Raw genomic sequence first — 11,318 nt, 5'->3', positions numbered from 1 at the left:
TGATATCTGACTTTCCGTGACTTTTCCTTGCCCTTAATAAATTAAATAACTTCTTTTTTGTTAATTCTGCTCCTTACAAATTTCGGAGAATTTTTATTGATTTATGAATTCTTGGAAATGGAACAATAAACTATGCATAATAATAATAGTAGGGATTGCAGAAGAAAACAATTTATTCTTAAAGATGTCATTTTTAATAATATAAATGATTTTTTCACAAAAGCGTAAAATTATACAATTTATTTTTTGTTCTTTATATATGTACTTATAAGTTTATAGACAGAAATAATGTTTGTATTACAGACATACCGTTTTATAAATTTAATATAATATTGTACAATAATCTACAGATTTGCTTAGCATTGCAAAACTCATAAAATTTAGAATAGAAAATTAAAATATGATTAATAATAATATTTATTAACAACCGGATTAGTGTCGATGATCCAACTAAGACTTGTTATAAAACTCAATCACAGAATCCCATCGCTGTTTGCTTTTCCTTAAATACAATTAGTTGTATAGATTTATTTACAAACAGAGTTAAGTAGCATTTGACTTAAACTAAGTGTTTATTTATTGTACGTGTTAGGCCCCGTATTGTACAATAAGGGCGTGTTTAAATAACTTAATCTTCCCTCTTCCTTAGAACTTACAATTAGCATATCTTACATGTCACCTCTCATCTCCAACACCTCACTTCTAACTCCCACCAGGTGTGTCCGGGAGCACCAGGATCACTCCGGCCTAGAGGTATTTACGAATAGTCAATCACTAGATTTTGAATTTGATATGTTAAGTTTTCAATATTTACAAATAAAAAACACTAATAATCACAAATATTTGTTAGCAGTTGGTCGGTTGGTTGTTGGTTGGTTTGTTTGTCGCGTCTACAAGTAGGGGTAGTAGAAGGGCGGCTGCGGGTAGGGCAGGGGGGGCTGGGCGTAGTACTGGTAGGCGGCTAGGGGCGGTACTGCGGGTAGAGCAGGCCCGGCCCCCACCGGGCTCACGCCAGGCCCGGGGGCTTCACGTCCAGGGCCCCCAGGCCCCCCAGGCCAGACAGCTCCAGGCCCAGGGGAGGCGAGCGCGCCCCGCGGCCCCCGGGGCCCGGGCTGCCCGCCATCTCCCCCTGGCTGTTCTCCTCGCTGTCGCTGCACGACTCGCTGGAGCCCTTCTTGCTGCCGCCCCCGTTGTGGGTCTTGACGTGCTTGGCGAGGTGATCGGACCGCATGAAGCGCTTGTTGCACACGGGGCAGGCGAACCGTTTCTCCCCCGTGTGCGTGCGCAGGTGCCGCTGCAGTTCGTCCGATCTGGTGAACCTCTTGCCGCAAAACAGCCAATTGCACACGAAAGGGCGCTCGCCTGTGTGCCACCTCAGATGCGCCTTCAAGTGCGACGTTTTCCCATACACCTTACCGCATCCTGGTATGTGACAGCTGTGTATGTTCTTCTTGCGCAGGTGGACCCCCGCCGGGCCCAGGCGCTCGGCCTCCTGGCAGTTCGGGCAGTCGCACGTGGCGCGCCCGGTGTAGCGGCGCTGCGAGCGGGGCGAGGGCGCGGGGGGCAGCGCGGGGGCCGGCGCGGGGCCTGACGAGTGCAGCCCGAAGCCCTGCGAAGGCAGCATGGACTTGTACGTGTCCTGCAGGAGGTGCTGGCCGGAGGAGAGTAAGTGATGGGCCGTGTTGCCGGACAGAGAGTGTCCTAGAGAGGAGTAGTCTGACCCCGCGGCGTAGTTGGCGGCCATCTGGGCGGCGTGCATGTTGGCAGCGCCGCCCACGTCTAGCCAGCCTCCCGCCGCACCGTGCACGTCCCACCACCCGGCGCCGGCATTCACGTCTCCGCCCTTCAATACTCCGTGGTGACCTCCTCCAGTAACCGCATTGAAAGGCCAGGATTCGTAAGGGTGTCTGGAGTACATGGAACCTAGACCGTGAGGTTCCACTTTGCCTAGGAGAGCTTGATGGTCTGCGGGACCTCCCCCCGATCCGGGGAAGTATATATCACCGCCGTACGTGGTGGCGGAGGGTGCGGCACATGAGGCGGGCGGCCTAGAGTAGCAGGGGGCGGAGGAGGTGGGGGGCGCCGTGCGGGCCCCGGAGCCCGGGCCAGGTGAGCCTCCCTGAGGGCTCTTCTTCCAGGGATGGAATCCCTTGCCTACCGCGGCATCAGCCAGTGGAGGGGGGGACTTGCTGGAGAGCTTGTTGCACTGCGCCGCCAACATCGCAAGTGGCGTCCCTCGCAGGCTGGGGTGCTCCTGGGGACAAACAAAAGAGGATGGTTAGTTTAAACGCATCATTTCAAGAACGATTTGGGTTATAATTGGAAGCTATTAGTATTATTTATTAATGATCTCAGCTGACCACAAGTTCGATTTCCTGTGATCCTTTCTATAATTTTATGAATGAAACGATTACTTGCAAAATGAAACGATCCTTAATAGCATTTCCAAAAATATCAATTTGGTGTTAGAAAAGTTTAAGTGTCAGATATTAAGTTTGCCTATTATCTTATTAGCTATGTCTGCCATATTTAAGATATTGTTGATTCTGTGGATGCTGACTTTAATGGACCGTGGAGATCTATTGTTAAAGGGACCGAAGGGCCAGGGACACCGACAGACAATAAAGGCGGGCCGGTTGATCAATGAAAATTAAGCGGTTATTTAAAAAGATTTGCCGAGCTTCCTTCGAGAAGGTTAACGACTGCAAAAGCTCATCACAGAGTTTGTAAAAAATGCGTTTCGCCTGTTTTTGTGGCGCTTTGGTTGAAAATCGATTAGGTTTTGCCAACCGGACAGGAAATCGTTAGGGATCTAGAAAAAACAACAAAGCGATATACAAGAAAGCAAATAAACATTAGGTGTATGTTCAATTTTTACAGGCAAATATTAATGTGCAGGTAAAGTGCATTGTTATATAATTAATTTAGTTAGGGTGATCGATTAGTAAAAACCAATAATTCTGCTAAAGTTGACCGTGGTAACATTCGACTAGGGTTTAAATTAGTCCTGGGTCTATCGTGAATGATCCGCTCATTGAAACCCGTTCATTAAAACCCGCTCAAGAGCTTCCAAAGGCGTTTCGTAATATATAACTAATTAACCACAGCTCATTATAATTTTTTTTCTACAAGTTTCATTCTACGTTCATCTATTCTTAAATTTGTTCATTTGACGTTTATCCTTGATATTGGAAAACGTCGATTATTTTGTTGTTTGTACAAAGTTGGTTAGTTAAGCATAAGTGATTTATTAATATTTTCAGTAAATACCTATACATTAACAAAATCAATTGTATTAGGCTTGATTGCGGATTTTTTTCTGTTTTTCCCCTATTTTTCAACAGATGTCTGTTTCATAGTAAATATTAAAGATACCATAAAAAGTAGCTCTTCGTGAAATATACCTACTTGAGCGAACTTGATCTAATTAAGTACTGTATAGTTTTGCCATCAATTAGGAGTCCTGTAGGCGGAACTTTTAGAGAGATCGTCCACTCTACAGACTGCAGATCATCACCGTTCAGGTAGCCGCATTAAGGGAATAATTACCCCGTGATGACTGGCCCAGGAAATTGCCGTCTGGGCTTATTATTTGCGGGCCCTAGGACGGGGAACGGGGCGCCCGGCCCGGCCCTAATGGGATGGGCCCTGCGTAATTTGATTTCGTTATTATTAATAGGAAGTTTGCGCAATTTCGGCGTGTCCCTTTGCGCCAAGCCTTCGACATGAGACTGTGAAATTGGTCAAAGGCGGTCGACGGTAATGAAACAACCCATAACTACCGATGGCACCACAACACATTATTTTCTAAAGAAAGCAATTTGTGAAAAATTAAATTTTGATCATTTTAACGAGGTGAGGTTGGACCGGACGAAAGAGGCAGGTCTTTACTTAGCTGCATTAGCTACCAAAAAACAGTTTACTAACTGTAAATCTACTTTTCCTGATTTGCAGATATAGAAGCGAAGTCCTGTTTAATTAGACCGTTTCATTTCGTCTATCTGTAATTTGTTAGAACGTTCTTTAAATATGGTGCCCGTTTTAATGGTCAATAAAAGATTCTTTTTTCAAACGTGAAATCGTCGTGTTTATTTCAACTTTTTAATTCGCATTTTTTTTTCAATATTCTGGTACCTACCCACCTGCCTGAAGAAAATTTGAAAAAAGAATTGTCATTGAGATAACGTTTCTTTGGACAAATTGTATTTTTATTTGAAATAAAAAAGAATATTCCATAAAATATATGGTTGATAAAATCGTTGAAAAATTATATTTATTTATTGCTTCTCACTGTATGTACATAAATAATATTTTTTCTCATGAAAATCATCCTCATTAGGCCTAAGCTTGTATAGAGGTTAACTAGATGACTTTGCAATTGTAGCCTTGGAGGCTAAATTAAAAATTTTATCATTAAATTTTAGACGCTTTCTTAAATTGAGGATATTATCAATATTCAGAAAGGAAGACAATAAAATTTTAGACGTATAAAATCCAGATAGATTGCGTGGGTAGGTACTTTCAACTGAACATTTATCAGATATATACTATATAAGGCATTACAAGAGAAAATCAGCAAAATGATTCATACTTTTTTTGAATTTTATATTTATTCGACCTCTTTATTTATTTATTACGTATTTATTTTATTCGTGTACATAATATTACAACATTACAGGTAACATAACAACACCTAACAGTAGTTTTTTCTAACAGTACCGTAGATACATTTAAAATGCATGATGTACAAACAATCTTGTAAACTCTCTTGAAAGAATTCGTCGAATTTTTCATCCGCCATTTTGCTGTGTAAATGTGTATAACTAATTATATAACAGTCAAACGGTTATAATAGGAACGCTTCATTTCAGACTCATGGCCTTGGTCGTTTATCGGGTCAACCTGGGGGCGGACAGGGGGACAGGGGGTGGTAAAGTGGGCGGGAGGGAGGTCCGAGGGCGGCCGAGAGCAGCCGGAAGCCTTCAGCCAGCCCCGCCCACACTCGAGCTGGACCGGATACGGAAACTGGACAACTATTCTGAGCGGAAGCACGTGGCAAATCAATTCACCGGGGTTACTAATCTTGGTAAGATTTCTTGTTTTGACTGCGCCAATATTATTTATTATTGCAAAAGAGTACCTATATTATTTTTTTACAGTTTATAAATATGTGTAACGATAAACGGAGAAAAATGATCCTGTTAAAAAAGTGATAGCATGCCAATTTTCTGATAAAATCAAGAACACTTGTTCGTTTCCTAACACATATCACATTGGAATGTGACAATGTCAGTATGTCAATATCAATATCAGTATTTGTATGAACACGTGTTCCGCCATCCTCATAACACATTCGCTTTTAACTGTTACTTTGTAAGGAACTTCGTTCGATTCGTTAAAAGCCTGCAGTTCCGTTTTTAACAGGAAAAGGAATAATTTGAAGTTTTCTTCTTGTGGAAACAATTTTTATCAGTTTTTTGACTTCCAGTGAAATATGTAGGTATTATGTTTATCTTAAGAAAAAAATCCATTATTTCTAATAAAAAATTAAACACAGGTAACAAAAATAAGGATAAAAAAAAAAATTACACGTAAAACCGTAGGTTTTTTTACTATAATAAGTAGATACATCTATTTTCAATTTTCTATCTAGTTCAACCCATCTCTTCAGTCGGCTAGTGGCAAATTTTAAAGAAAAAACTTTGTTTGACTGAGGATTGAACCATTCTCCCCAGAAACTGGAGTCAACACCGCTAACACCTAAGCCAAATCCTAAATATCCATTATCCTAGCTATCCAGCTATCCAGCTATCCAGCTAATCCTAGCTATCCAGCTCCAACATTCATTTTGTATATGTCATTTTTAAATAACGCACCAATGCACCAACAACGAGTAAATCTACCGAGATTCAGTTCGATCAGAAGTCTGGAAGTGAGTTAGTTTCCGCTTTTAAGATTTGCATTCATTCATTAATTAAGTACCGAAAATAATATTGAAATACAAATAGAAATGAATAAAAGCGATTTGATCGATAAATTTTATCAAAAAATTAATAGCGAGGCCATAAAATCTATTTTAGTTAATTAAACAAGTTAAAAATTTAACGGTGGCTGGTTTTGTATAGACCCTTAGAACCCGTTTGGATCGCGGATCGGGTAAAGAAAAAAATAATCGATTCATAGCGCAGCCTCCGCACAAAGGGTGCCGCTCTCAAGTCAAATACAGAAGTCATTTACACATTAAAATAATAAGGGATGACTGGCGAAACAGGGTGCTGGGTGCTCTCTGTTCGGTCAATTAATGGCCCCGAGATAACAGATTTCATTTAGTGAATGTTGCACAGGTTGTCGGGGCTTAATGTGAGGGTGGGAAGTTAGGGGAAGAACGAAAGCGTGGTGTATTTATTATTGAGGCCATTCAGTATATGGCTGATCGGTGAATGATTAGATACGGTAGGAAATATTCGTATAAGCCAATTCCAGCAACATTAAACCATAAACTAAGAAACTCCGAAACTTTCCATATTCCCTTACAAAGAATCAACATAACCTTCTCCTGTGCAAGTTTGTTGACTAAATTATAGCATCCTCTCTAGTGGCAAGATTTCGGACACATTTAACGATATCCCCCGAATTTTCTCGATTCTCTTGTTTTCACTTAACTTCACCTGACCCAAAGTTTACTGTCTTTTGTTTTTTCGTTGTTGTACACACTAACAGCCTTACTAGTTAACGTATTTTAAATTAAACACATCTGATCAACAACCATTAATGTATCGTATACGAAAGATAATGATAAAAGAAAAAATTGTTATAAGATTCTTACTGCTCGGAGTCTTTATATATATATGGCTGATCGAGGAATGGTTTGAGACGCTATGAAATAAGAAAAGAGCAAAGGTAGCTCTAGCAAGTACCTGGTTGTTCGGGTAAGCCATTTCTAGCAATTACACTTTATACAAAACCATTCATATTTCGTTAACGGTGTTAATTTTAAAACACGTTTAAGGCTGTTATTTTTTTCTTCTTATTATTGTACATAGTTATTTGATGGTTAGTATTTATTCTTTGTTATTTTTTTACTTAGCCATCTGTCCGTTCTTTACACTAAAAATAAACATAGGCATGTCCCAAACCTTTACTTTCCCTCCATTCTCTCTCTACATTCTCCACCATCAACACCTCCCCCTGGAAGAAGCCATATTCTCAATGACTCCAAGCTGTTTGGTTTCTTGTGTGATATCACTTTAAATAATATTTTATAAGCAAGTTTTAAATTAATAATTTTTATATTTCACTTTAAACGTGGGAGAAAACGCCTATTTCTTAATAAATATCTACGTAAATATTTGTGCATTTGAAGTACGCCGCATTGCAAAAGGCCTAAACATTATTAACTCTTGACAGGCCAAAATTCCGAACAAAATATCCATAACCAAGTGGGTCTTCCGACGACCCCATGCATTTATCTATCTTATAGGCTTTTGAACTACAGAAACCATAATTATTCAGTCAATTATGAATGGTAACTTATGTATTTGCGCAGAAATACGTAAAATACTAAAATGATAATATGTTAAGTATTAAAACTAATATAACGAGGATAGAAATTTTGGGTACTTCCTACTCCCCCACTGGATGCGGGATAGTTAAGATAACAGCTAAATTTAATATTGTAATATCTAGTGTTGTAGGTACATATGAAGGTTAATAAATAAACTTTTAACAAATATATTTTTTTAAATAATATGCTGGTAGGTGGTAAGGTACTTGTATAATTTTAATTTTATTTTTTTTTAAATGTATAAATTCTTAAATTATAACATGGGGGCCTCAGCACGGGTAAACAACCCAGTGAGGCCAACATTACTAAATTGAAATATGAAATATTGTAAAAAAAAATGTATCAACAATAAAAAAAAAAAATAATAATATTTTCGGTTTATTGATATTTTCTATAATTAACGGTGAGATATTCTCTTTGCCTTAACTCCTTTATGTTGTACTTTCCACTAATTAAATAGTCACGGAATTATTAGAATTTCTATTTTTAAAATACACAAAAAAAAATTATTTCAAAATATTATATTATTGGTAGTTTCCTACTTTATCGCTTGTCACACAAGCCGTTACAATTTTGAAAATGCAAATTTGAGTTCACTGAAAGTGAATATATTAACGAAGGAATCACGCACATCACGGACAACCGAAATTAGTATGTTTGATGATAAATGTCTAGAAATTTTATACATCGATTTTATAGAAATCTGTAGTTATATCCCAGACTATGTCGGTCTATAATTAAACCTGTGCGGGATTTATCTTGGTGATGCAATTGATTCAGTATGAGTAAGTCGGTTCTTAATTAATATTGTTAATACTACTGGATTATTCACTCTGTGGTTTGTATAAACTACCAATCAGTATTTCCTCTCACACGGTGAACTATAAAGGTAACTGATAGTTTTAATGAACTATGCTTCTACATCGCGATAGCCTTGAAATCATATACCTAAAAATGATTTGATATTTTGAAACAAGTGATCGATCATTTATTAGATTTTATAATTGAATTAGAAGATGTCGTTAACAAAGTGATTTGTTGAGAGGATATGCTATTTTTTATTTATTTAATTTATTATACGACAGATTAATTATCATAGATTTTATCATTCATAACATTTGGGAAGATAGTAATACAAAAAAGTTTTAAAATTATTTAAAGGAGTAATTATGTACATCCACTGTTTTAGAAATTTTTACAATAGCACCATTCCTCTTGTCATCTTCCTGTGCTATAAAATCTGTTCTGCCGTGCGGTATCTTGAAAAAATCATGAGACGAATACGACACAAGTATTACAAGTTTTCAGGCATAAGCCATAGCATTCCAAGAGGAATAGGTCATCAATAGCGAGGACCGGATAAATCATCAAAATGATAATTCATCACATCTTTAAAAAGTTATATAAAGTCATGGAAAGTGATGAAATAAAAACTTTATTAATTGGTAAGTAGGTTAGATAGGTTAGGTTTAAATTTAATTTTTTTTCATCATTTCTAATGACTTTATATCACTTTTTAAAGGTGTTTTGAATTGTCACTGTGTTGAGTTATCATGGAACCATCAATAGCATATACGCGCTTTTCCCGTAAAATGTGTAGGTACAAAGGAACGACATACGACTCTGATATTAAACATACATGCGTCTAAGAAACAGTGATATCTATCTACAAAATGTCAATTTGCAAAAACTGTTCATATTTGATGAACAAAACTATTCATTGTTAACAAAAAAAGAACACTTAACTTCTGTTTAAAAATAGGCTGTTAAAACCGTCCTAACACCTCGTTCTCGTTACCATCATTATTTTCCACATAATAAATTGAGGAAAATCAAAGGGTTCTTTGGATTATATTTCACAAATGAATAAATAAAGTGGATCAATTTAGAAATCACCTGTGTTATTCATTTTACCGACAGAAACGGGCAAAATCCTTCCGTTGATTGGTTCGTTAATCATAAAAGGTGAAATCACCCTTCACTAGGGCTGCTGGTTGTTCTACGCCAATATTATTTTAAATAAAAAAAAGATTTATAAGTCAACGTTTGACCGATGAGAAATTATGTGATTGGACAATATTAGATATCTTCTGTAAGTTGTAAAATCTATACATAAATGTGGGTATCTAATTTTAAAAGAAATTAGTTCAAATCAACACGTGCTTCATTTACTAATTCTGTGAGAAGAAAAAAAAATTGGTCCCCTTCAATTTTGTTGGCCAAGTGAAAATTATATCTAAAAATACCAGTTATTCCAAAAACTATCGGTGCTTAGAGACAACAAGCCAATGTATATTTAACGTTTCGGCAAAAAAATATACGGTTTTTACTGTTAAGAAGAGTTAAAAAGTTAACCATGACGCGACAGAAAACACTATTTTATGGATTTTTATATTTATTCAGCTCGCAATTGAAAATATCCACTTTTGATATAATATTATTGTAAATTAGATAGTCTGTTCAAGCGAGAATTTTTTAGGTATATTTTTTTGCATTGATCCACTTTGCATAGGAATGAAGAGCGTATGGAGCGCGCAGCTATATTAAATTGAATCATATTTAGCTACTCCGGGCGTTGAATATTATTGTTAACTAATTTACACTGGAATAATAATAATTCATCTACATGTGATGTCTTCGTACACTCAATGAAACAATTGTAAAGTACATTAAAGTGGGTAGATGATGTGTAAATGTGTGCTATTTCTTATCAAATTAGAAATATGTATTATTTTTTTATGATCCTTGCCAGCAATAGGCATGACCCTTATGCCAGCTGATAGACTTTCTCACGGCGTGAGGCAATTCCTCTCCTTCGCAGTACTGACTGGGCAGTAGACAGTAGGCAGTAGGCAGTATAGGCTAAAGGCGGTAGGTAGTAGGTAGGTACCGGTCAGGCCTGAGGGCGTTATTAATATTCAAAGCTACCGGTCTGCGTTTAATATGTTTTGGTTCGTTTCTTAAATTGTGTTACGTTCTTATTGTCCTTTCACAAACACCAGACAACGATCCGGGGCTCCCACGTGATCTGACCATAGGTAAGTAACACCTTCACACTTCGCCAATATCTTTGAAAATAACAAATTAAAAAATGCACTATAATTTTGTTGAATTCACCGAAAAGCAGCTCGTAATGACCGTTTTTTTCTGTTCGGAGTGAATATCAAGTAAAAAGAATGTTTCAAATCAATATCTAATTAATTGAAATAGGGTGACATAAGGATACGAAATTATCTGTAACGTTGCAAACCAGAAACTAAAGCTGGTACCTACCTATACAGTGCATTTTTTGAGATGTTCAAACGAGTTGTTCTCAATAATGCTGTTGTGTCAAAGTTTCGAATAGCTTTACAGTTTCCTCCATCAGGATAATTTTCTAATATTTTGAGAAACACAGCGGTTTATCGATAAGAAATTAACAATAGTATTTCTAATATTTTAGAATCTGGTTTAAAACGGGATTGCAGGCTGTTTTTGTTTGCGACCTGCATTTGTCTTCATAATATATAATGACGAAATGCGAAAATATTATATTTTTTATGAACACGTGTTCCGGCATTGTGATAATACATTCCTCTTTTACTAATAGTTTAATAGGAAGCCTATCAATTCATTCGTTAAGGGCCTGCAGTCGTTAGTTTTCTCTGCGTATACACGTCATCATTTATCAGTTAAATTAATATAGTGGTTATTACAAGTTACCAGGTATTGGTTTAGTAAAAAAAACGGGAACAAATTATTCGGCCTGCATCCT

At 37.3% G+C, this 11,318-nt stretch overlaps 1 protein-coding gene across 4 annotated transcripts in view; it reads right to left on the bottom strand.

The window, feature by feature from the left end:
- Window positions 1–228: 228 nt before the first annotated feature.
- Window positions 229–11,318, bottom strand: part of Sp1 (transcription factor Sp8) — a 104,638-nt gene continuing 93,548 nt past the window's right edge. For 3 of the 4 annotated variants that reach the window (XM_089634375.1, XM_089634376.1, XM_089634378.1), the window contains one exon: window positions 229–2,254. In XM_089634375.1, coding sequence (XP_089490501.1) covers window positions 1,007–2,254 — 1,248 coding nt within the window. In that variant the 3' untranslated portion in view covers window positions 229–1,006. The remainder of the gene's footprint in view (window positions 2,255–11,318) is intronic. The other variant, XM_089634377.1, reaches the window with a different exon arrangement.

Source organism: Hesperophylax consimilis, chromosome 8 (assembly GCF_061612785.1).
Source record: "Hesperophylax consimilis isolate HC1 chromosome 8, BYU_Hcon_1.0, whole genome shotgun sequence".
In the NCBI taxonomy this organism is placed as follows: Eukaryota; Metazoa; Arthropoda; class Insecta; order Trichoptera; family Limnephilidae; genus Hesperophylax; species Hesperophylax consimilis.
This window is presented reverse-complemented; position numbering and strand designations above follow the sequence as displayed.